At 36.5% G+C, this 27,916-nt stretch overlaps 1 protein-coding gene and 1 long non-coding RNA gene across 4 annotated transcripts; one reads left to right on the forward strand and one right to left on the reverse strand.

Moving 5' to 3' along the window:
* Positions 1–4,765: 4,765 nt before the first annotated feature.
* Positions 4,766–26,993, reverse strand: bcas1 (brain enriched myelin associated protein 1). Of its 3 annotated transcripts, XM_083570464.1 has the most exons (23): positions 26,520–26,993; positions 25,981–26,069; positions 25,375–25,453; positions 23,512–23,798; positions 22,870–23,139; positions 22,098–22,367; positions 21,594–21,842; positions 21,072–21,341; positions 20,447–20,716; positions 19,872–20,099; positions 19,244–19,492; positions 18,636–18,863; positions 17,982–18,251; positions 17,443–17,715; positions 12,592–12,744; positions 11,066–11,125; positions 10,327–10,362; positions 10,050–10,241; positions 9,319–9,357; positions 8,903–9,028; positions 8,717–8,800; positions 8,086–8,304; positions 4,766–6,005 (listed from the first exon to the last, which is right to left on the reverse strand). In XM_083570464.1, exons 2-23 carry the CDS (start codon positions 26,017–26,019, stop codon positions 5,940–5,942), a joined length of 3,957 nt encoding a protein of 1,318 aa, XP_083426590.1. In that variant the 5' UTR covers positions 26,020–26,069; positions 26,520–26,993; the 3' UTR covers positions 4,766–5,939. The 3 variants fall into 3 exon arrangements, with proteins under 3 accessions (XP_083426590.1, XP_083426591.1, XP_083426592.1); XM_083570465.1 differs by lacking the exon at positions 25,981–26,069 and having other exon boundaries at positions 25,375–25,449; positions 26,520–26,921; XM_083570466.1 differs by lacking the exons at positions 18,636–18,863; positions 19,244–19,492; positions 19,872–20,099.
* LOC310742046 lies at positions 17,703–18,388 on the forward strand. Its single transcript, XR_014538126.1, has 2 exons — positions 17,703–17,733; positions 18,270–18,388. It is a non-coding gene; the product is annotated as an uncharacterized lncRNA (long non-coding RNA).
* Positions 26,994–27,916: the final 923 nt, after the last annotated feature.

Raw genomic sequence — 27,916 nt, forward strand, 5'->3', positions numbered from 1 at the left:
TAATAGATATACAACAATAATATAACAATAGATAGGCAACAATAGCCGGTACAGTATTCTAAGCTATTCCTTTATTCATTATATCTTCAAGGATAGATGTTGATCCAACATAATACGATTCTGTCCATCAATACTGTGAAGGAGTGATAAGTGTTACGTGTGTCCCGGAGTCCCCAGTTTGGTCCTGAGCTCGGGTTACTGTGTAGTCTTTGAGCATGTTTTCCACTTGTCCTTCAGGTTTTCCCATTTTCTCACCCCATACCCAAGCCAAAAAAAACCTAGCCAGGAGAACGATTAGTTGCAGTGAACAACAAACTCTCGTTTGTATCAATTACTGTGTATATGTAAACCATTTAAACAAGATACTTTTTGTATTTATCATTTATACATTACCTGGGAATATAATTTTTTCTCATTTACCACACTGTTGCCTATTTTTTAATAAGGCCTTCATTTTGATCTATTCCATTTTTAGTGCTATAACAGTTTCTTATTTTTACACTGGCGCTTCATTTCTATCAGAAAGGCAGAACGAAATATGTAATGGATAGTTAAAGGCTACAACGATGTAATAAGATAAAGCACACAAAAAAATTCTAAAAAAATCTAGATTTTGCAATGTAGTTTTAAAGTTCTAAAGAGAATACACAAAATAAACATGTTTTTAAAATAATGTTTTTATAGGATGTTTTTAATATAATGAGAGAACAGATTACAATAAGTGCACTACAGCAAATATAATTAACTTAAAAGAAAGAGGAAGTATGTACACCAAAGGATTTACTTAGTCTTAACATCTTACTGACACTACAAATACCCCATTATGCTGGTTTATATAGTATCTCTTTGATGACAAGCAGAAATGTCTGCTTCCAAATCAAAACCTGCCATTCATTGCTCGCTACAGTAATTCCATTGAAGAACGTGCAGTTTGAGTAAATGCTGTGTTGTTGCTATTCATTTTTCTTTTTTTTTACAAGCTCATGACTTGCTACTGTCTTTTCTCGGAAGAAAGAGGGAGCTCTTAGGCAATGGCTGCAGCTGCCGGGGAGGAGATAAGTCGACCAAATCCACATCATGGACATGTTAGTCAGCATATGAAAAAAAACCCCACCTTGATGAGCTAAACTAACTTGTGCTGTGTATAATATGGGTTGAACAAACCTAAGACACTCGAACATTAGTTCATAACAACGTTTGTTGTTATTGCTTAAGCTCATAAAAATGGTATACAGCTTGTGAGGTGTAATATTTAGTGCAGGCAACAATGTGAGTTTATGTTCCTAAACTTAAAGTTTATTATATATGTGTGATAATATATATATTTATACAATTAGATCGGTTTTCAGAGTTCACCTTATAACTGCAAAAACCTATTACTTCCTATTGTAACTAATTGTTTTTTGGCTGCAGGGATTGCTCTGCATGATCTGGACATTGGACTTGCTTTCAAACAAAGTGTTGATCCCTTTTACCTTTTGGAGAATTCTTGCTTCTTCCTGAGTTTCGGTCATACAAACAAAGTCTAGAACAGTAATCAAAGGCAGCACATGTGACATACCGAGGCCTCCTGCTCATTTGCTATTGTTGCGGCACCACAAAAGCTCTGTGAGCAGCTAGTAATCTGGAATGGGGTTATTATCTTTTTGGGGGTTGAACCTGGCTGAAAAAGATATGTGTAGTTGTAAAAAACAAAACAAAAGAAGCAGGTATCAGTAAATAAAAGACATACTCAAGATATAAATGATATATAAAAGATAGAATATTGCTCAAATAGTTGTTTGTGTAACAATAGCTGAAAGTTGCTAATGACTAAATGGCTATAGTTAGGTAATTAATTAACGTCAAGTGGAAGAGGAAGAAAAATATCAACCTTATTTTAATGTCTGTGAGCTTTCCTTAAAGAACAATAGTATAGTGTGTGTGTATATATATATATATATATATATATATATATATATATATATATATATATATATATATATATATATATATATATATATATATATATATATATAATTTTATATTCAGCCAAAATGTTTATCATATACATTACAGCATGTGAGTGTTTTGCTGGAGAGCATACAATTGGAGTTACCTAGCATTTACTGAAGAGGTCATGATAAACAAGTGAGCAACAATGCCATATCCAGGCTGGAGATTCATTTAGCTAAACATTTCTCTTGGCAGCCATGATGCCTGATTCTGTGTGTACGTATTGACACTGGTGAACAATCATCATCCAGTCAAATCCAAAACTGGCCAAGGATCGCATGTGACATATTTTATGTATTTATGTGACTGTAGCATGACAGCACAGCGGAATTGTTCTTTTCAGCGAGTGTGAAGTTGTCACAGTCGGGCCACAGGGGAGGGGGTGGATTCCCTCGGGGATTAAATCAGCATGAATAGCTGCTCGAATCAGTAGGCTACAAAAGCATGATATAGAACAGCGTGTGTTCTTATTTCTTTTCATTGATTAGATTAAGGGGGAGAAAAAGGATATGTAAGATGAAAGAATATGTTTGTTAATACTCCAGGTAGAATAAAAGCACTGAGATGTACTGTATCTAGAAATAGATATAAGATTTACTTTTGAATGAATATATTACTGCAATCTTTTCTACACCAGTCTATTTTATTCTGTAGGTATGTATAAAATACATCTACATTGTACCATGTTAGTCTTAAAATTGTACAATAAAAATGCTTACTCACAAATTTTACTGAAAAAGTATTGGTTGATTAAATAAAGTTTGTGTGCATTCTATTCTATTCTATTCTATTCTATTCTATTCTTTTCTATTCTATTCTATTCTATTCTATTCTATTCTATTCTATTGTGGTTGTATTAAATAATATATTGGTAGCATTTTAGATTGAACACTTAGCTCTGTGTTGCTAAAACCTTTGTGTTCAGTGTGAGTGTGATTGCATATTCAATGAGTAGCTCATGTGTAATGGCTGCCTGTGAGACATGTGTGTGTGTGTGTGTGTGTGTTGTGTGTGTGTGTGTGTGTGTGTGTGTGTGTGTGTGTGTGTGTGTGTGTGTGTGTGTGTGTGTGTGGTGAAGTCTGGTTTTGTCTTGATGTGTCAGGAGCAGCTGACTTCATTGTTTTCCCTTTAACTCTTGCCATTGCCTGCTTGGAATGGAATGTCTCCTGGATAACATGCTAATATTTATTATTATTATTATTATTATTATTATTATTATTATTATTATTATTATTATTATGTTTTTATGAGCTCCAAAAGAAGCAAAAAGGAGAAATAAAGTCAACCTATACATAAATATGGAATATTATTCTGTAATTTAATAAAAAAAACGAAACGATGAAGGAGGAACCAAATGATTAGGATGACTAAATGATATGGTTCTTTCAAACCCAAAAACACAGCATCGCAATAAGGGATACACAACATACACAGATACGGATAAATTGCCTGTGCTGAATGATATAATTATAACCTTTGACATATAAATGATTTATATTGGTTGGTTATAGCAGTTTTATTCTTTCACATCACAGTTTAATTTTCACTTCTGTCTGCAGATTTTTTTTTTTTTTTTTTTTAAAAAGGTCAGAGAAATTAGCAATAAGCACAGGAAGAATGAAACCTTAGAACAAATGCGACAGGTTAGGGGCCAAGCGAGTCCTTTGTTCTGCAAATCTAACACTGAAGTTGCAGCTCAAGCCCAAACAGGCGGCTTTTGAAATGGAAACGCTGCTGCTGGATGCACTCTGACATGACAAGTGGGGGTAAATGCTGTTGAGCTAAAAGGCCGAGCCATCTCACTCTCCCTTCCATTGTGCATACTGGCTTTGGATGAGCACTCAGGCTTGGCAGCATACGCTGACTTTTTTTAATGGATGTGTCCTTTTGCTTTACGGAAAAACCTCGCTGGTGGAAAAAAAAACCCAACAACAACAAAAAACAATCAAACAAACAAAAAAATGGGGGAAACAAAATTCTCAGCATCAAAATTTACTATTATGGTTCCTTAGAATGCATACATAGAAAATAAATATCTACATGAATAACTGTGGTTGAATGAAGTTCAACTTACACACAGGATGTGGTTTGGAAAGTAAGACTCTCAGACACCATGCTGTAAAACAAAGTGTATGAATAAGTATTCGCGTGCAGATACTTTTTTTATCCCTATCTTTTTTTTTTCTCCAATTTTGAGCCGACTGACGCACACTATTTGTTGCACCCTGACGTATGTGTGTTCGCTATTAATTGTGAACTTTTGCTAACTTCCTGCCAATCTATATTTTAATCATTCATGTGATTCATGACCACACGGCCACAAATTACGATTGAGCCCATACAATTTCATAGGATTGCGCTCTAGCTCAACCACCCTTTGCTGGAATTCGTACTAATTTGGAAATATAACAGGTTCCATTATTCATAAAGTGGTTTGGGACCCCTAGGGTCTTGAAATCTGATGCCTGCTGCCTCTCTCTCTCCTTCTCTTTCTCTCTCTCTTTATCAAACAGAGAGGCAATTCTGGCTGTGACACACATTAACACTGACATGGGGGCCTCCAGGCCTACTGCCACCCCCCCCTGCAATGGCCTCACTGCCTTTATTACACTGCAGCTGATAACACTGACAATATAGTTCTTTAGCCCTAATCAAAGTGCTTTTATTTACATGGGAGTTTAATTTCATGGGATTACAATGCCTGACAAATGTATTGATCAGACACATTGGTTTGTAGGAATTGAGGAATGAATAAAAAATGTCCACCATATTGTTCCCTAACATTTTATTAACAAAGAATGCATAATTACAATTGCAATTACAGAGACAGATTAAAATTTTTTTGACATTAGTTGATTACAGGCAAAAAAAAAAAAAAAAGGAAGTAATGCAAGTCTGTGTCTCTTAAATTCGGAAATAATGTTTGATAAAAAATGTCGAACGTGCGAAATCAGGACAGTCTCTTGTATAAATGTATAGGCAGAGCAGACAGAAAATTCTCATACTCCATAACATTGCACAGCAAGCGAAAAAACTGGATCTGCAATAAAGCTAGTGAGAATTCAGAGAGAAACCAGATGGATACTCCCCCCCCCCCCCCCCCTTCATATTAACAATATCAGTATATTCCATGTAGTTAGTAAAGACTTAGTTACAGATAGTATATGTTTTAAGTAGTACCACAAAAAAGAGGAAGTGCCTAATAACAATCGTATTCACTATTTAAACCTGAATAAAGCAATAGTATTACATTACATATGCAAAAGCATTAAATAAAAGCAATTGGCAATGGGTTTTAAGAGACACCACTTAAGCATTGTTACCACAAAACAACAAGTGAACGACTTCTGACAAGACGGCGTAATGGAGGGTTTTGCAAATTGTTTTAACAGCCTTATGAATGATTATTGTGCACCAGGATGCTTAGAAATCCCATGTTTAAAAAAAATACAGAAGCTGGAAACAAAGACAATGGTTGTAAATACATCCTTCATGTGCTAAAGACCATCCACGAGGAGTTAAATGTGACAGTATAGACAGGAGTCGACTTTTACCATAATGTTCGCTTTTAAAAAGGAATCAAAAGAACATGTCATTGTAATGTTGCATAATGCCTTATTTTCTGCTTTTTTCCATCACACTTTCTTTAAAGAAATATCTTGCATAACATGCAAAGCCTTAAGTATTTTTAGCGCAATCTCAACATACATCTTGCAAACCTTTAACCATTACTGATCATGTGATCGTATTTAAGGTCAACCCATGGAGACGGGAACGAATCATTGGAATGGCGAGTTTTATGATACTTTAGTTCTCAGTTCACCTAAGTAGTGGAGATTAAATAGGAATTAATCCCTGGTCTCTGGTCAGGACATTCAAATAAGGATTCCTATGTACAAGCAAAGCGTGTTTTCTGTGCAGACGATGGAACTAAGGCAAGGTTTTTATTTGGCCTTCTCCGGTGCAACGGGCTCCGTTTGCACTCCAGCGTCAGAGTGGCGCTTTTGACCCTGAGAAAAAATCAGAAAGGCACAAGCAGATGGAGATTTAGCTTTAATATGTGCTTCTGGTGAGTTTCACAGCCTTGAGCGCAACTGAACACAACCTGTCTGACAACTAGATTCTTATTTAAATAAGCTTTCTTTCCACATCCAGCTCAAACATGTCCTCACTCACTCAAGCACACCTCTAGCACTATGACTGATAGCTTTGCTTCCTTTCCTGTTCTTTTTTTTAGGGGTTATTTTGTATTTTCCATTGACATAATACAGAGATGAGAAAATAGTAAATCACTCAATTTGCAAACTATTGGAAAATATGACTACTGTTGTTTCTTTGTTCTTCAGACTACCTCTGCATACTTTGCACACACACACACACACACACACACACACACACACACACACACACACACACACACACACACACACACACACACACACACACACACACACACAGACCCTTTTACAATAGGAATACCAGCATGGACCCAATCTACCTCTGCAGGACTTTGCCCATGCCTTTCTTACCCACGTTATACATGCACACACTTCTGTTTCCTGAATTTGCACTATCCTAACTTTGTACATTTGTCATTTATGTCTTCTGTTTTTGTCTATTTTGCCCCTAATGTATGTCATAGGCTGCTTGGGGGATTCACAGAATAAGAATTTCATTGTATGATGTAACTGGTTCCTGTGCATATGACTATATAGTTTGAATCTTGAATTCTTTAGATACTACTGTAATCTTCTTCCTCTTCTTTTTTTTTTTTTTTACCATGTAAAACTTTGTGAAATGTGTAGAGGAACCAGGTATAATTAAGACCTTTTTTGGAACAGCAGTAACAATAATGGCTCGGTTTACATGACTATTTTTGCCACATGAGGTCACCTAGTGGTTAGGGCTTGCTACTGTTGCTCAAAAATTCACAGGGCTTTACATATTTATATATAATATAATATATCCCACTCAACCAGACCTATAACCTGCCGATAAAGCTCTACAATATAATATTAATCGTATTAACATACATATATGCATTTCATAATAAATTGATACCTCAGTGCTTTTCAATGCTCGATTATGATTTGTTCAAAATGCAATGCTTCTATTGCAATGCTGTTATTTCTTAAAATGAAGAGAATCCAGTATGGGGATTTCTAGCTGCTATAACATGCTATAACACAAGCTGAGATCAGGAACAAACTAGTTTTGTGGACATATAAACATAATCATAAATTACAAATAATAACGTGTCATCCTTTCATTAATAAACACTCCTGCCGTTGATAATTTCTCTCTAAAGGCACACCCTGTCATGTTTTATTCCTTGTTTGAGTAAGGCAATGCTGTTATAACTCAGTTAAACAATTTAATAAGCAGTATGAGCTATTACAATATTGTAGGATACAATTAGGAAAGTAGATATTATAATCCTGTGTGATAAATATTGTAAGACATATTTACATCCTCCATCCTGAAGGAATTTATCTAATGTTTCCTATTAGAATTTTAATAAATAGACATTCGTTGCCTCCCAAATGATGATGGATCCTTTTTGAGTCTGGTTCCTTTCAAGGTTTCTTCCTAATACCATCTCAGGGAGTTTTTCCTTGCCACAGTCACCACTGGTTTACTCATTAGGGATAAACTTACAAGGACTTTCCAACTTTATAACCTCTTTATCTCTGTAAAGCTGCTTTTGGACCTATTGTTGAAAGCATTACGCAAAGAATTTAACTAAATTGAATGACGTTTTGGGTAAAGCTGAAAAGATCTTAATTACGCAATAAATGCTGGAAAAAAGCTCTTTTTTCTCCATTTTCGTGTACAGAGACTTTGTACACACTGCAAAATACAAAATATTTGTAATATTATTATGTGTACAATTGAAATTAATAAAAAAATAAATATTCTACTGTCCTTAATATTGTGTTTTAATATTGCTGTGTTGTAAAATCCGTTACTTGGACAATTATACAATGAAATGTTAAGGCAATGCCTGACATGTACCTAATCTTTTTTAACAATAGCAGCTACTTGTGTTTGTGTTGAACGAGGTTTTTTTTTTTTTTTTTTTTACTTTACCAAGTTTTTAAAGAACAGATGGATGGAGTTCCTTTTCTCTAGTTTGCGGGAGGTGCTGGGTGAAGAATTATCTGTACTCCCCACCGACTTGTTGTCTGCAGAGGTCGCAGCTGGAGCAGCAGGAGCAGCTTGTTTGGGTTCTTCTTTGGCCTTGGTGCTTGGTGCAGCATCTGCAGGTGCAGTTGGGGCTGCAGGGGTTTGCTTCTTGGACTCTGTAGCCTAAAAGAAATCGCCATAAAAATCGGCATATCGTGCATTTCACAAATCACAACCTCAATGGTTTACAGCTCAATGTGTCTTTACAAAGCAAAGGCTTTGAAGTAATCGGAGAACATGACAACAGAACAAAAAATGTATTAATGTGATAAGAAAAGTCAAGGGAAAATTGTTGCTATAAGAAGACTTAAGTTTTGCATCAAATACAGGGGTTATTGGTCATAAATCTGACACAAAGTAGTCCTGGTGTGTGTTATTAAACAGGAACACGCCATAATGAAGTCAAAATCAAGCATTTGACAATGGAAAAGAGGCACAAAATCTAATCAGGAGTTAACGCGACAGCTGCAACTCTTTTTTTTTAGTTCAGGCAATGTTAACAAACAAAAATGGCCACAAGGTACTAGGAATTTACCGCTCCTCTAGCACCAAGGGTGATGCTGGCTGAGGCGCTCGATGCAGCCGCATGGATCTTAGAGCTCACTTGGCCTAGCAGTACCTCAAATTCATACAAAGTCATTTTTACTTCATGCAATCACTTATATCACGTTTTGTGAGTGTTTAGAGTTTGTTGTGTGTTTTTGCCTTTGAGTGTATTTACCTTTGGTTTGAGCAAGTTAGCAAAAGGTGAGGGCTTCTTTTCTGCTTTCTTCTCTTCTGGTTTGGGTGCTGGAGGATGTTCGGGTTTGGCGCTGACCTCGAGGGTGCTAGCCTTGGATGCATCTACCTTAAATAGGGAGCAGAAGAAAGCTTACTCATATGAAAAGAAACAAGGCTCATGAAGAAGGAAATGAACAAGAGGAGATAGGAAAGAGGAACAAGATTAACAGTGGTACTGCAAGAGGAAGCAGTGAAGTCAATACAGTGAAAAACAAACAGAATTGTCTTTTGCAGCCGGAATAAGAGACCCGAAGAACCATTTGAAAGACCCAAATTCAAAAATGTAGGTAAAAAAGGAGACAAAGAATTTGATTGGCGAACAGCTAAACCCATTGAAACAATGCTGAACTTATTTACCTGTATCTCAACTGGCTTTGCTTCCTCCTTCACCTCAGACTGTAGGCAAGCAAATATTTGGATTAACTAGGCATGAAACTAGAAAAATAACCACTCATATGAACACTAACTAAGCTGCTTGGATATACATTGTCTCTCTATCAATAACTGTAACGTCATTTTTAAAGCTGGATGAGATTGCTTGAATGAAAACCCAATGTTCATGGTTTAGTGGGCCAACAGTAATAACATGAGGTAATGGCTGCTGTCAGAACGATGCCACTGCAATGAAGCCTCTTTGTTCATTGTCATTGGTGGGTTTTTTATGTCTCATTTTCATGGCACAGACATGTATAGACTCCTTTAAGACCTGTGGGAATAAAAATTGCAATGAAAAGTATATATAAAGATAAAAGGATAGGCCACTGAACGGGTGAACGGATGCAATTAATAAACCCAATGGCAAAAAAAAGTGGAGAAAACTGAATGGGTAAGTCCTGTTAAGTGTGTTGCTCTTGTTTACCGCTGACGATGTCTTGGCAGGCACACTGGCTCCACCAGTTGATTGTATTTTTGACATCACTTTTCCGAGCAATGCCTCAAATTCACATTATTTTGTTATAGTGTGTCATAGTAAATAAAAAAAAAAATCATCTAATAACCTATCACAAACTGTTCTTTATAACAATATGGAAACTGAAGGCATTTTTTTAAAGATGTTTTGTATATTTGAATAGCAGATAGGTGTCTACCTTTGAACGGAAGATTTTGCTGAAGGGACTGTCTTTAGTTTTGGCCTTGCTTTGGGCTTCTGGTTCTTTGGCTGCTGCTGCTGCTACTTCTACCGCAGGGGCCTGTTCTTTCTTTACAGCTGGTTCTGCTTTACTCTCCATCTTGGGTGGTGCTGGCGGTGGAGGAGGGGGGACCTTTGATGCTTCTTGTACCTTGTGAGACAGACATTTGAAAAATTGGAGCACAATTTTTAATTCCCCGTCCGGGTTTAACAATATTTCGGAAGGAGCTTCTTACATTTGCAGCAGGAGCTGGTGGAGTTTCTTTCTGTGACTGCACATTGAAAAAAAGAAACACACACAAAAAAAAAACTGAAAGTATTTTTTTTTTGTTTCTTTGCAAAATGTACACAGACTCAAACAATATACAGCATGTTTCTGTTAGTCTTTTTGTCCCAGGGCTTTGGTTTGATGTCATGCTGGGAGGCATGTGGAGGCATTGTTTGTAGAAGGCTCTTCTTTTGATTCAGCTGCTAGTCGAGAAGGCCCTGACACAGCAGGATTCATTTATAAAAGACAAACACATACAGTAGTTCCAGCTCGACAAGTCCTAAAACTTCACCTTTCTTTTTCGCCTGATAAGGGAATAATCAGCCGGCTGAGGATTTCTATAAATGACTATCAAGAAGCAAAATGGCTGTCTTCAGGGGTCGCGGTCTATCACGACGCATTAATTCGGGCAAATTGAACTGTAGGAAACAGATCTGACTAAGCAACTGAAGAAAATTAATAGTGCCAATAACGTCAGCAGTGAAGGAATAAAAAATCTGTGAAAGCTCATTAACCACACAGAAAGTGCAACAACGCACAAATAAGAATCACACAGTCAGAGAAGCTGACACAATTACTATGAGAGGGAAAAAAAAGACATTTGCATGAAAATATTGTATTAGCCTTAAATTTGCATGCAAAAAAAGTGCTTTTGTGAATGATCTAGAATCTCTAATGGTGCAATTGAGGTATGTTCAGCTTTTTACCTGTTCTTTTAAGACATCAGGACTAGGCGTGGCTTCTTTTGTCGTTTTGGTTGAAGTCACCTTTAAATGTAAAGAAGAATGTTTGGGTAACTGAAAAAATTTGAGAAATATTGCATTTTGTGCCATGGCGCTGTTGAAATTGAGAGTTGTAGGTTTATATCAATGTGCTTAGTGTTTCTATAGTAACGACTCAATCCCAGGGAGTATATGATATTTTTCATAATCCAAGCCTGATAGTAAGCATATAAAATGTGATGGTATTTATTAAAGATACACAAATCACAATATAATCATCAATATGATAAAGTGCTTAGTATAGATATGAATTTTGGGTGTGAGCGATTTCCAATATGGAAAGTCTTCAGGACAGTTGAAGTTACTAACATGACAATTATATTCCATTATCTTATTAACTTTAAAAACGGAACAGTGAGGGGACCACTGCTATAATACAAGTACTAACAAGAACTAACTATAAATGATAGTGATATTTATTACAAAAAAGTTGTTATAAGTGTTATAAGAGAAATAAAATCTTGTATAACCCTTTGGGACATGCTGTTAGGGGATCAACTCCATACCACACTATCTATTACTTCCTACTACAGCATGTCTAGAGGTATTTAAATTCATTACTTAATGTAGTAAACTCCATCCGGTAATCCTTTGCCTTTACATCTACAACTGGTATTGTACAGAATGATCATTCTTGGGCTATACAACTGGGATACATTTCTATAAAAATAAAAAAATTAACAACCTAACATTTTTTTTTAGTGCCATATCTCACTGTCAATTCTCACTTGAACCACCAACACACAAAGGGCTCCATGGCAGAGCTCACAGTGAACATGGTCTCTAGCATTGAGTCAGCCATTGTCCTCTAGAGATGGCGTAGGCCTTCCCATGCTTTATCACAGCCCATCACTACTTCCAAATACACAGACCTCTCTTGTGAGCACGCATTATGCAGCAAAACAAAAGGCTGCCACATTCTGACACGTTTAAAGGCGTGATTTAGCACAGAGCCAGAGAATAGTTTTTATTTTGAAAGAGATCAACTTCAGGGCAGTCAAGAAATGATAAATCTACAGAAAAGCAGCTGGAGGGAGTAGGATACGGGGCACAGGAAATTTATTTCATTTTCATTATTTCATTTATCATTTACATTTTTCTTTGCATCGTAGCAATATAAATCACTTCAGACATATGATGACTGTTCCATATAAAATTCTTGTAATTCTTGCTCCATATAAAAGTCATTTGAAAAATCATTCATGAACATTATTAGTACCTATAAGCATAAAACTGAGCAAAGTATTCGTATTTACTCTTTTTAAAGCACGTTCAGAGCTTGTATTTGATTCAAGGGCCAAATGAAAGGCATTATGAACCCTGCATATTCTTAATAAAAAAAAAAAAGGAATTAATCGAATAATAATTTCCTGACATTCCTCGTTCCACATTAAACATCTACCGTGTAAATAGCTGCATATTGGACTAAGTAAGAACAAAAATGTACTTACAAATGTTTTAAAAAAGTTCATAACTGACTTTTCCTCGGCGCCGGTCTGCTCAGATTGGTTGCTGTCTTGTGTGACCACGGTGGTGCTGAGTACGAGAGCTTCGTTCTGTGGTTCCTTGTCAGCTTGTGGACTCGCCTTTATGTCTGTAGGCTCCTATAGACAAACGCAGAGAATTAGTGCCTGCGAACGTGTTACGGCCCTACAGCTGATGCGCAGTAGCTGTTAATCGGTGCATTGAAGCACTGCACAATTCCAGCCATGCCTCTGCCTACTCGGGGCTCCGGGCAACAATCACCCTTTCATTAATGCCTGCTTTTTCCCCCTCACTCATTGATATTCAGCAATGTACTGGACTTAAGGCCTGTGTGTGTCTACCATGCATGCCAGTGTTGCTACTGTAAATCATCTTTATTTCGTTGACACAATTCAAACAATTCAAGTTTGTATAGTATAATTAATATATAATTAGCTATTTGAATTGATAGTACATTTTTAAACGGAATAAATCTCAGTCACGGTTTAGTTTAATGATTTATAAGATTAGCCTCAAACCCTTAAATATTGTAAAAATTGCTTCAAGATGTTCCTCAGCATTAGTGTAAAACAGTTGACTCTGTTTGCTTAAAATCAGATTTGTTGTGTTCTTGTATTTTTTAGTAAACTATCATATTCTTAAGTGAGCTTGACGGTTTGATAGATTATTAATAGATTACATGGTAGTTCATTGGTGAATTGCTTCATGCTGTGAGTTCATCCATGCAACAGATCTCCATTTTTAAGTTCAAATCCAAGATTCCATGCGTTTTTTGGGAGACGTCAGACTTACGCATCTCCACTCATCGTCCTCGCCTGGGATATCAGTGGTGAGCTGTTCTTCCTCTGTCATCGATATGACCTCTACAGAGTCCAGGTCGAAACTAGCCTCATCGTCACATTTTGTGTCATTGTCCATGCTAGAGCCAACATCAATTCTTATCCAAATGGATCCTCTTTTAGTATGGATATTAATGCTGACCGGCTTACAGGAAAAGTCTTCCACAGTCTCAATGCACATAGACTGTAACTTACAAAACAGCCACGTGTTTTCTGCTGAATCAACTGCACACACTGGGCTTTCAATAAGCACCCAGGTTTCCTCTTCACTGCACTCAGAAGGGTCAGTCTCATTCTTTGGATTCTTAATGTCCATCAATCCAGCTTTAGTTAATCCAGCACCTACATCACTGTGAGTGTTCTGTGTAGTATCACACTGAATGGACGCAATCAGCTGCAGAGTCAACTTCTCAGCAGCTTCCATCATTTCAGAATCGGTGTCAGAGGACAACACATCATCAGCATCTTCTTTGTTGTCTTCTATATTCTGTGTGACTGTTTCCTTTTAAAATGAGGGATCAGCATACACGTGAATTGAAAATACCTTTATGTGGATCTCTAGTGTAGCATGTAGAAAACAGTGTTAATTCATTAGTGTAGACTTCAGAAAACAGTATATGTGAAGAATTGCAAATTATTACACAGAGATAACTCCTTATGAAACCACTAATTTTCACATTTACAGAAAATCTTAAGCTTGTGTAATGAGCATAAAACCTACAGGTGCCTTTATTTTTTTTACAGATTGATCATTGGTATTCATTTTTTTTAAATAGTTTTTTAATGTGTTTATGAAAAATACTTTTAGCTGAATTATTTTATATTATAATATAGAATATTATTTAGTATCAAATAAAATTTAAAGCCGATAATCAACATTCTGGGGACTTCCTTTGCATTTTATTATATATATATATATATATATATATATATATATATATATATATATATATATATATATATATATATATATATATATATATATATATATACAAAGTATTGTATCATATAATTTAATTTTTGTTTCTTAATATACAATTATGAAAAATAGCTTGTGAGAATATTTCTTAATGCTTTAATTAAGAAAAAAATATTAGGAACTTCTTCTGTAATACACCACAGGGACAAACATTTGTAGGTACCTGAGCTAATATGTTTAACTAATTACTTATTGTCCATATGTAACTAAAATTAATGTGAATCTCTCCTGTATTTGACTTTAAGTAAACATTTATAAACGTTTACTTTTATATGTATAAAAGAGTGACATGGGTTAAGACTTTAAAAACTTTTTCAGTGTGCTTGTTTTACCTGAGATTCTATTTGGATGCATAAATGAAAAAAAATATTTGTAGCATTTGAATACTATTAGGTGTGTGTGAAGTGAGGTGAGGTGAGTTTCTGTGATTTCGCTTTTGGCACTGTTTCGTTCACACACTCCGGTGCCTCTTTACACTTTACTGCACAATTGATGACATTTGATACATTTTCCTTTTGCAGATTACAAAGAATTTAACACTGTTGCTTCAACTGAGCAGAATTTGTGTTTAGAATTAAGCTTTTGAAGCCACGGTGCAATATTGAGTACTATTGCCTTAAAATATTAACAATAGCATTATTTTTTTTTATAATATTATACAATTAATTTAAGATGGTTCCACATAATATTAGTGTGCATGCTTTCCTTTTAAATCTAAATTTGCAGCATTGTTTTATCGTTTGTCAATTAAAGCATTCTTGTGAAACATTCTTGATCATCTAGGTTGGATTTTGGCAAGAAATGTACAGTGGGTACGGAAAGTATTCAGACCCCCTTAAATTTTTCACTCTTTGTTATATTGCAGCCATTTGCTAAAATCATTTAAGTTCATTCTTCTTCCTCATGAATGTACACACTGCACCCCATACTGACAGAAAAACACAGAATTGTTGACATTGTTGCAGATTTATTAAAAAAGAAAAACTGAAATATCACATGGTCCTAAGTATTCAGACCCTTTGCTGTGACACTCATATATTTAACTCAGGTGCTTTCCATTTCTTCTGATCATCCTTGAGATGGTTTTACACCTTCATTTGAGTCCAGCTGTGTTTGATTATACTGATTGGACTTGATTAGGAAAGCCACACACCGGTCTATATAAGACCTTCCAGATCACAATGCATGTCAGAGCAAATGAGAATCATGAGGTCAAAGGAACTGCCTGAAGAGCTCAGAGACAGAATTGTGGCAAGGCACAGATCTGGCCAAGGTTACAAAAAGATTTCTGCTGCACTTAAGGTTCCTAAGAGCACAGTGGCCTCCATAATCCTCAAATGGAAGACGTTTGGGACGACCAGAACCCTTCCTAGAGCTGGCCGCCCAGCCAAACTGATCTATCGGGGGAGAAGAGCCTTGGTGAGAGAGGTAAAGAAGAACCCAAAGATTACTGTGGCTGAGCTCCAGAGATGCAGTCAGGAGATGGGAGAAAGTTGTAGAAAGTCAACCATCACTGCAGCCCTTCACCAGTCGGGGCTTTATGGCAGAGTGGCCCGACGGAAGCCTCTCCTCAGTGTAAGACACCTGAAAGCCCGCATGGAGTTTGCCAAAAAACACCTGAAGGACTCCAAGATGGTGAGAAATAAGATTCTCTGGTCTGATGAGACCAAAATAGAACTTTTTGGCCTTAATTCTAAGCGGTATGTGTGTAGAAAACCAGGCACTGCTCATCACCTGTCCAATACAGTCCCAACAGTGAAGCATGGTGGTGGCCGCATCATGCTGTGGGGGTGTTTTTCAGCTGCAGGGACAGGACGACTGATTGCAATCGAGGGAAAAATGAATGCAGCCAAGTACAGGGATATCCTGGACAAAAACCTTCTCCAGAGTGCTCTGGACCTCAGACTGGGCCGAAGGTTTACCTTCCAACAAGACAATGACCCTAAGCACACAGCTAAAATAACGAAGGAGTGGCTTCACAACAACTCCGTGACTGTTCTTGAATGGCCCAGCCAGAGCCCTGACTTAAACCCAATTGAGCATCTCTGGAGAGACCTTAAAATGGCTGTCCAGCAACGTTTACCATCCAACCTGACAGAACTGGAGAGGACCTGCAAGGAGGAATGGCAGAGGATCCCCAAATCCAGGTGTGAAAGACTTGTTGCATCTTTCCCAAAAAGACTCCTGGCTGTATTAGATCAAAAGGGGGCTTCTACTAAATACTGAGCAAAGGGTCTGAATACTTAGGACCATGTGATATTTCAGTTTTTCTTTTTTAATAAATCTGCAACAATGTCAACAATTCTGTGTTTTTCTGTCAGTATGGGGTGCTATGTGTACATTCATGAGGAAGAAGAATGAACCTAAATGATTTTAGCAAATGGCTGCAATATAACAAAGAGTGAAAAATTTAAGGGGGTCTGAATACTTTCCGTACCCACTGTATATTCGGACATCATCATCATACACCAACTGGTAATGATGTTATTATACAATCGGTATGTTAAATGTAGGGCACAGCATCATGTGAGAGGTAGAATTAGACAGAAAGAGATAGTGAGAGAAAGATTTACAGTGCGGTTAATGTAATAAGACAAGAATCTAAATAGATTCAGAAGTTTTGAATAGACTTTTCTTCTGCCAATAATTTGACTCATTATCAAACCGATATGCCCATTAAAACTTTTTTTTTTTTTTTATATTCTCTAATACTGAGGGCAAATTGAAAAAAATTATTGTGATATTTAAAAAAAATATTTAATAATATTGAAAATAAAGCCTATAATTATAACCTTAGGTACACAAAACTACTTTATCCAGAGCAACAATTGTTTATTATATTCAACTGAGCCATTCGAAAGGTAAGGGCCTTGCTCAATGGTCCAGCACTGGTAGCACAAAGGTGCTGGTACTTGAACGCACAACCTTCTGATCAGTAGCCTTACATCCCAACCACTAAACTACCTACACTTTTAGCACTCATTAAATGATGCACTTACGTTACATTTCTGGCTCTCCGTCTTCTCTGCAGGGAGGATTGTTACCTCTGCTGCCACATCAGCTGCCCCGGGCTTCTTCTTGAACATCTTATTGAACATGCTGGGAGTTCCAGCTTGTTTTGGTGTGTCTTTGGCTGCTGTGCCAGACTCTGCTGGGGTTTCTTTCTCAGCTGACAGAGTTGAAGCACTGATTTGGATACCGGCTGCATCCACAGTCACAGAAGGAGCTTTTGCTTGGATTCCATTATTTGTTACTGATACTTGTGTAGGAATCTGTAAAATGGAGGAAAGGTAAGTATCTGAAAGTGCATAGTAATTAAAAATAAATAAATAAATACAAAATATCATCTACATAAGCTGAAATTAATTAATTTGTTTGGTGGAAAATATGTCACTTATAAGGCAAATAAATGTTTATGTAGTCCAAATAAAACGTAGGCTGTTTTCTCCGATTGAGCACATATACGCTCATAACGTTCAACTGAATTAAATAACACAAGTAAAAAACATGTATAACACTCATAAGGTGATGGACTTACAGATTTCTGGCTCTCCGTCAACGCTGCAGGGACGATCTTTACTTCATCTGCAACATCAGCTGCCACTGGCTTCTTCTTGAACATCATATTGAACTTGCTGGGAGTTCCAGCTTGTTTAGATGTGTCTTTGGCTGGTGTGCTGGACTCTGTTGGAACTTCTTTCTCAGCTGATGGAGTTGAAGCACTGATTTGGATACCGGTTGCATCCACAGTCACAGAAGGAGCTTTTGCTTGGATGCCATTAGTTGCAACTGATATTTGTGGAGGAGTCTGTAAAATTGAGGAAAGGTAAGTATCTGAAAGTGCATATAACGGTATAAATAGTACATCATTTGTGTTATTTCTAATACCATTACTACTTACTATGTATTATGCTATTTGCCACATTTTTGTGTTTTTTATTTATTTATTAAAAATAAATTCAATATCCTCTACATAAGCTGACATTAATTAATTTGTTTGGTGGAAAATATGTCACTTATAAGGCAGATAAATGTTTATGTAGTCCAAATAAATAGGGATAAAACTTAGCCTGTTTTCTCCCATAGAGCAAATATACGCTCCTAACATACAACAGAATTAAACAACACAAGTAAAACACATGTATAACACTCATGAGGTGATGGACTTCAACACTGCAGGGACGATCTTTACTTCATCTGCAACATCAGCTGCCCCAGGCTTCTTCTTGAACATCATATTGAACTTGCTGGGAGTTCCAGCTTGTTTAGATGTGTCTTTGGCTGGTGTGCTGGACTCTGTTGAAACTTCTTTCTCAGTTGATGCAGTTGAAGCACTGATTTGGAGACCGGGTGCATCCACAGTCACAGTCGGAATGTTTGCTTGGATGCCATTAGTATTTATTGATGCTGATGTTGGTGTCTAAAATCGAGGAAACTTAAGTAACTGAAGATGCATAACTAAATGTAAATATTATTTTATTGGTATTTATTGTGCTATATGGGATGTATAACAAAATATTCATAGGCAAACCTTCACTTCAAAGCCAGTAAATTCAACTTCTATGTTTGTTTATTTTATTCTATGGAAAATATCCTCTAACTAACGTTAGATTTATTAGTTTTGTTTGGGTGGAAAATATACATATGTCATTTGTCAAAGAGTTTTTAATCTATAATATGCATTCTGTATAAATAGGGACAACATAGAGACTGTTTCACCTATACAGCACATACCTTTCAACAACATTGAATACCTACAGTGGGAACACAGGACTAACACACATAAGGGGATGAACTTACAGATTGCTGGCTCTCAGCTACTTCTGCTGCCACATCAGCTGCCCCGGGCTTCTTCTTGAACATCATATTGAACTTGCTGGGAGTTCCAGCTTGTTTAGATGTGTCTTTGGCTGGTGTGCTGGTCTCTGTTGGAACTTCTTTCTCAGCTGATGCAGTTGAAGCACTGATTTGGATACCGGCTGCATCCACAGACACGGAAGGAGCTTTTGCTTGGATGCCATTAGTTGCTACTGATATTTGTGTCGGAGTCTGTAAAATTGAGGAAAGGTAAGTATCTGAAAGTGCATATAACGGTATAAATAGTACATCAATGGTGTTATTTCTAACATTACTACTTACTATGTATTATGCTATTTGGCACATTTTGTGTTTTTTTTCTATTAAAAATAAATTAAATATCATCTACATAGGCTGACATTAATTAATTTGTTAGGTGTAAAATATGTGTCACTTATAAGGCAGATAAATGTTTATTTAGTCCAAATAAATAGGATAAAACATTGGCTGTTTTCTCTCCGATAGAGCACATATACGCTCATAACGTTCAACAGAATTAAATAACACAAGTAAAACACATGTATAACACTCATGAAAAGATGAACTTCAACACTGCAGGGACGATCTTTACTTCAGTTGAAACATCAGCTGCCACTGGCTTCTTCTTGAACATCATATTGAACTTGCTGGGAGTTCCAGCTTGTTTAGATGTGTCTTTGGCTGGTGTGCTGGACTCTGTTGGAACTTCTTTCTCAGCTGATGGAGTTGAAGCACTGATTTGGATACCAGCTGCATCCACAGACACGGAAGGAGCTTTTGCTTGGATGCCATTAGTTTTTACTGATACTTGTGGAGGAGTCTGTAAAATTGAGGAAAGGTAAGTATCTAAAAGTGCATAGAACAGTATAAATAGTACATCATTGGTGTTATTTCTAATAACATTACTACTTACTATGCATTATGCTATTTGGCAAATTTTTCTATAAAAAATAAATAAAAAATCATCTACATAAGCTGACAAATATATTTGTTTGGTGGAAAATACGTGTCACTTATTAGGCAGATAAATGTTTATGTAGTCCACATAAATAGGGATAAAATGTAGACTGTTTTCTCCGATAGAGCACATATACGCTCATAACATTCAACAAATTTAAATTACACAAGTAAAACACATGTAGAACACTCATTAGGTGATGGATTTACAGATTTTTGGCTCTCCGTCAACACTGCAGGGACGATCTTTACTTCAGTTGAAACATCAGCTGCCCCAGGCTTCTTCTTGAACATCATATTGAACTTGCTGGGAGTTCCAGCTTGTTTAGATGTGTCTTTGGCTGGTGTGCTGGACTCTGTTGAAACTTCTTTCTCAGCTGATGCAGTTGAAGCACTGATTTGGATACCGGTTGCATCCACAGTCACAGAAGGAGCTTTTGCTTGAATGCCATTAGTTGCTACTGATATTTGTGTTGGAGTCTGTAAAATTGAGGAAAGGTAAGTATCTGAAAGTGCAGAGAACAGTATAAATAGTACATCATTGGTTTTATTTCTAACATTACTAATTACTATGCATTATGCTATTTGGCACATTTTTGTGTTTTTTTTTTTTTTAAATAAAAAATAAATACAAAATATCATCTACATAAACTGAAAATAATTAATTTGTTTGGTGGAAAATATGTGTCACTTATAAGGCAGATAAATCTTTATGTAGTTCAAATAAAACGTAGGCTGTTTTCTCCGATAGGGCACATATATGCTCATAACGTTCAACAGAATTAAATAACCCAAGTAAAACACATGTAGAACACTCATGAGGTGATGGACTTACAGATTTCTGGCTCTCCGTCAAGACTGCAGGGACGATCTTTACTTCATCTGCAACATCAGCTGCCACTGGCTTCTTCTTGAACATCATATTGAACTTGCTGGGAGTTCCAGCTTGTTTAGATGTGTCTTTGGCTGGTGTGCTGGACTCTGTTGAAACTTCTTTCTCAGTTGATGCAGTTGAAGCACTGATTTGGAGACCGGGTGCATCCACAGTCACAGTCGGAATGTTTGCTTGGATGCCACTAGTATTTATTGATGCTGATGTTGGTGTCTAAAATCGAGGAAACTTAAGTAACTGAAGATGCATAACTAAATGTAAATATTATTTTATTGGTATTTATTGTGTTATATGGGATGTATAACAAAATATTCATAGGCAAACATTCACTTAATCTATAATATGCATTCTGTATAAATAGGGACAACATAGAGACTGTTTCACCTATACAGCACATACCTTTCAACAACATTGAATACCTACAGTGGGAACACAGGACCAACACACATAAGGGGATGTACTTACAGATTTCTGGCTCTCAGCTACTTCTGCTGCCACATCGGCTGCCACTGGCTTCTTCTTGAACATCATATTGAACTTGCTGGGAGTTCCAGCTTGTTTAGATGTGTCTTTGGCTGGTGTGCTGGTCTCTGTTGGAACTTCTTTCTCAGCTGATGCAGTTGAAGCACTGATTTGGATACCGGCTGCATCCACAGTCACAGAAGGAGCTTTTGCTTGGATGCCATTAGTTGCTACTGATATTTGTGTTGGAGTCTGTAAAATTAAGGAAAGGTAAGTATCTATTAAAAATAAATAAAAAAATCATCTACATAAGCTGACATTAATTAATTTGTTTGGTGAAAAACACGTCATTTGTAAGGCAGATAAATCTTTATGTAGTCCACATAAATGAGGATAAAATATAAGCTGTTTTCTCTCCGATAGAGCACATATACACTCATAATGCTCAACATAATTAAATAACACAAGTAAAACACATGTATAACACTCATTAGGTGATATACTCACAGATTTCTGGCTCTCCGTCTGCACTGTAGGGACGATCTTTACTTCAGTTGCAACATCGGCTGCCACTGGCTTCTTCTTGAACATCATATTGAACTTGCTGGGAGTTCCAGCTTGTTTAGATGTGTCTTTGGCTGGTGTGCTGGACTCTGTTGGAACTTCTTTCTCAGCTGATGCAGTTGAAGCACTGATTTGGATACCGGCTGCATCCACAGTCACAGAAGGAGCTTTTGCTTGGATGCCATTAGTTGCTACTGATATTTGTGTTGGAGTCTGTAAAATTGAGGAAAGGTTAGTATCTGAAAGTGCAGAGTAATTTTTTTAATAAAAAATAAATACAAAATATCATCTACATAAGATGACATTAATTAATTCGTTTGGTGGAAAATATGTGTCACTTATAAGGCAGATAAATCTTTTTGTAGTCCAAATAAACTTTCTTTCGGCTTCTCCCATTAGGGGTCACCACAGTGGATTATCCGTATTCATGATCCGCATGTTCGATTTGGCACGTTTTTACGCTGGAAGCCCCTCCTAACGCAACCCTCCCCATTTAACGGGGTTTAGGACCGGCAATAAAAGTGCACTGGCTTGTGCAACCCTAATGTCTGGGGTCGGTTTGCTGACCGGGAATCAAAACCAGGCCGCAGCGATGAATAAATGGGGATAAAACGTAGGCTTTCTCCTAAAGGGCACATATACGCTCATAACGTTCAACAGAATTAAATAACACAAGTAAAACACATGTAGAACACTCATGAGGTGATGGACTTACAGATTTCTGGCTCTCTGTCAAGACTGCAGGGACGATCTTTACTTCAGTTGCAACATCAGCTGCCACTGGCTTCTTCTTGAACATCATATTGAACTTGCTGGGAGTTCCAGCTTGTTTAGATGTGTCTTTGGCTGGTGTGCTGGACTCTGTTAAAACTTCTTTCTCAGCTGATGCAGTTGAAGCACTGATTTGGAGACCGGGTGCATCCACAGTCACAGAAGGAGCTTTTGCTTGGATGCCATTAGTTTCTATTGATGCTGATGTTGGTGTCTAAAATCGAGAAAACTTAAGTAACTGAAGATGCATAACTAAATGTAAATATTATTTTATTGGTATTTATTGTGCTATATGGGATGTATAACAAAATATTCATAGGCAAACCTTCACTTTAAAGCCAGTAAATTCAACTTCTATGTTTGTTTCGTTTATTCTATGGAAAATATCATCTAACTAACGTTTGATTTATTAGTTTTGTTTGGGTGGAAAATATACATATGTAATTTGTCAAAGAGTTTTCAATCTAAAATATGCATTCTGTATAAATAGGGACAACATAGAGACTGTTTCACCTATACAGCACATACCTTTCAACAACATTGAATACCTACAGTGGGACTAACACTCATAAGGTGATGTACTTACAAATTTCTGGCTCTCAGCTACTTCAGCTGCCACATCAGCTGGCCCAGTTTTCATCTTGAACATCTTATTGAACATGCTGGGAGTACCAGCTGGTTTAGATGTGTCTTTGGTTGGCGTACTGGACTCTGCTGGGATTTCTTTTTCAACTGATGCAGTTGTAGCACTGACTGCTTCCACAGACACAGTTGTAGCTTTTGCTTTGGTGCCATTGGTTTCTACTGACGCTTGTGTTGGTTTGACGTTAAATGTGAAAGTCACGGGAGCAGGTTTAGATGCCTCACAGGTCACTAGAAGTGAGTAATAGGTCAATAAAAACAAAGGGCAATCCAACAAAACATGGGTTGAGGAAAAAAATAATGGCTTAGATTAAGAAATCTCATGCATATACAATTAATATCATAATTAATGGCACCCATCATAAAAATGGGCATCTTGAATATTATGTAACAAAAAACAAACATCCTCAGAAACAACATTTGTCCTGATATCCCATTTTCACTCCATTCTGATGTGTGATGTGGATATTAACTGAAGCTCTTGATGTAATGATTGAATGTATTATGTTACAGCCAGATGATTGACTGATTTGAAAATTGTATTATTGTGGAAGGGTGTATCTTTCTTTCTTTCGGCTTCTCCCATTAGGGGTCGCCACAGCGGATCATCCGCATGTTTGATTTGGCACATGTTTTTATGCTGGATGCCCTTCCTAACGCAACCCTCCCCATTTATCCGGGCTTGGGACCGGCACTAAGAGTGGCTGCATCCTAACCACTAGACCACCAGGGAGTGGAAGGGTGTATCTGAATTTTAAAAAAGTGGTGCATTGTTGTATTAGTATTCATAGTTTGTCTTCTGCAACTTGCAATATCTCACGATTGAACGACAGTATCGTGACTAATTTCTGTAGCACACCTATAGCACTAGGGCTCTTGTGTCACACTCTCGGTCTGGCACTCACCTATAATTAAGTGGTCAAATACTTGCACTGTCAACAGTAATTCACAAGTTAATGCATTATTTGCATGCCATGTCTAACACTTAACCCCAAAATGGCTGCATTACATTCATGATTGTATTTATTTTTGAAGAGGTCTATGCTTCAACTCTAGCTCTAGTTTTGTGGGACTGATAACCACTCCCTAATGAATGCTTTGCCAAAGGTGTTACCAGTAGTGGCAAATTGATTATCCAACACTATCAAGTGTACACAGAGCCTAGTGATACATGTACTGGTACTGTGCTTCCAAGTAGGGAAAATTGTACACTATGAGTCATTGGTAAAGACCCAAGCAGTCTCTGATTCCACCTGAAAATCTTCCATAACATCAATATTTTCTCAAGGCAACATTCTTCATGCAGTTTATTTATTCTAATCCTACAGAGCTGGATGTTGTATGCACAAGAGAAACTCAAACAATATTTGGTCTCACCAGTCTACGCCCTGTATATACTCTACAGGAATGTATTTTTTAAATGATATACTAATGACTAAAATGTATATAATATCTTCTGATATTTGTTACAATATTTTATTTTAATGTGCTTGCGTATGTTTTGTTTGTTGTTGCACTCTGAGACGAGAAACTGAGAAAACAACTTTTCACTAGTATGTAATATGTAAGTGACAAATAACAACCTTAATCTTGACCCTGTTTCTATGTGTTACGGTCATGAAGGTCGAGCTGAAGTTCGTATAGCAACATCATGGCCCACTTAAAAAGCCAAGAACACACCTATTGTAACACCAGGTAACACTAGTTTAGGGGTGAGAAGGAAAGCCCATCCCAAATAACGATACAACACACACACAGTCATAGACACAACTCGAACATTAAATTCAAGAGACAATGAAGTGCCTACCAGCATCAGTCAAATCCAAACCAGATACCGCATGCCCATTTGGTTGGTCATTTTGTTCTTTTTTTTCATTGTGGTCTGTCTGTAAAAAAAAAAAAAAAATGTAATAATAATAATTAATAAATAAACAATAATAAATAGATTTTTTATGTTAAAAGAGATATGTTCTTGAAATATTGAAACATAAACCTTTGACTATCACATATATTTTGTTATAAAAATTGAGCATCAGGTAATTCATCAGGAAATGTAATCACTATGCTCAAGATCATAAAGAATGATAACTCTAACTACATACACTGTCAAAATTATTTGTACATTTTCTTAACTCAACTTTCAGTTTCGTTTAAACTTTGAATTTGTACATGGGTTATATAAATGCCCATAAATAGTATTATAGAGCAAAAGTAAGGAGAACAACAGAGTGTAGCATCCAGGAGCTAACTTGCTGTAAAAGTGTGTTGTTAAATGAAACAACAACATTGTTCAGTGTTCAGGGACTTTGCCATCTACAGCTGATACAAAGTCAATCTGATTGAAGTCCAATCAATCATTGAATATGTGCAAACACAGTCATTTTTTAAAGAAATGTACATAAATGCTTGATACCTCAGGGTGTGTTATTGTAAGAGACTGCCTATTGCCCATCTTGATATCAGCGTTGGCAAAAAAAATAAAAAAGTAACACAAAAAAAGGCCTGTGTGAAGAAAACAAAGAAAGATATCTGTGCTCTGGTTTCAACATCACACATTTAGTCTGTGTTGCACAATAACCTCTGAATCAGCACTTTCAGGTAGATGAAAAGAATTAAAATTTTGTTGCTGATTTCATTTCTGCATTTTCTGCATGAAGAGAATTTGCTTGTCATTATCTTATTGTATAATTTGAATACAATTTGATTAACTTATATTAACAAAATTCTTAAAACAATTTTTGATGTGATTCCACGTGACATTTTCCCCACATCATTCTTTAGATATCATTTTCGGGTTAAGTTTCATTCTTACATAAAGTATTTGTGATTTGATTTCTCACATACTATTCACATGATGATACATGATACATGGTATACTTGAGTTCGTATGTGCACAGCATTTTTTCCCACATATTCTGCAGTATTAATACAAAAAAAGGTGCATGCTCTTACCTTTCTAATGTTAGCCTTTCTTTTTTTTTTTTTGCCTAGTTAGGCAGTAGATTCTCCTGAACCTATGACCAGTAATTCAGGTCCTGTGAATGTAATCATCAGTAAAGTGTGACTACATCAAACCCAGCTAACATATACCTACTCTAAAAAAATAGGCTGGGCCTAAGGTTCAGCAGCAATATACAAGAGGGTGACTCCTGCTCACAGCTCAGCCCACTACCTATGTTATCTCTCTTTTGTAGTCCCTTTCTGATATCTATTGTTTTTCCAATAAAGAGAACTTCAACCCTGCAAGGGAATCTTACAAGCTAGCAAGCTGTAAGTCATGCATAAATCAATACACACTGAACATGTTAAACAGCATTTTGGCAGATGATGCACTCAGATCTACAAGAGGTCTTAGATCAGTCTTAATAAAGTTTTTTTTCAAGCTGTCCTGAGAGCACCTTATTAGGAAGACATTCTTTTTGCCTTAGGTGTGGCTATCCTTAAACAGGATGTATGAAGGATATTCAGGCACTAGGTGAGCTATTGAAAACAAGCCGTATTTGCTCGGGATGGCTCTTGCCCAAGAGTGAAACACGTGCTTCCTTGGCGCTGGTTTGAGTACATATCATATGACAATATAATACATACAATATACTACATAATGGCAGATATTTACATGCAAAACAAAACAAATATTTAATAATAAGTATACAGTATACTTTTGTTTTCTCACCAATATGAATGATGTACTTACATATGATGTGAATATGTGACAAATAAAATGCAACAAAAAAATGTATTGTGTATCTGAAAACAAGTAATAAAATATGTTTGAATAATCACATATTAAATAGAAATTCATTCTTTAAAAAAAAAACCTGTTAGAAACGCTAATAGTGAAAAGAAATTGCATGTGAAAAACCAAAAACAGATGCAGTACACGTGTGAAAATCACATGTGACTTTCAAAATGAAAGAAATTCAAATGTAAAAAAATGATCTGATTATACTCTAACATGTGCATTTTAAAATATTACGTTTGCAAACACTGATTATAGTAAGATAATGAGATGCGTTTGCTTAATAATCATTATCTTTCATTTCTGAAATATTCCAGTCAGGGTTACTGCTAGAACATATGCGTTTTAAAGTGCCAGATGTTCATGGGATGTGTTTTGTTTCACTCCAGCTCTATAAGGTATATCAAAAAACCTATATGTATTATTTCGAATCCACATAAAACACAGAATTTACTCACAGTTTGGATCATGTGTTACTTGGATAACACTCTGAAAAAGAAAATATTGCTATGTGGGTTCCTTTAGCGAGCTAAACCACAAAACCCTCTAGCATCGGAAAGTATTTATTTTCTAATATTACAAACCATCCATTCACCCTCACTACATCTAA

This window comes from Silurus aristotelis, assembly GCF_946808225.1.
Source record: "Silurus aristotelis genome assembly, chromosome: 19".
Lineage (NCBI taxonomy): Eukaryota > Metazoa > Chordata > Actinopteri > Siluriformes > Siluridae > Silurus > Silurus aristotelis.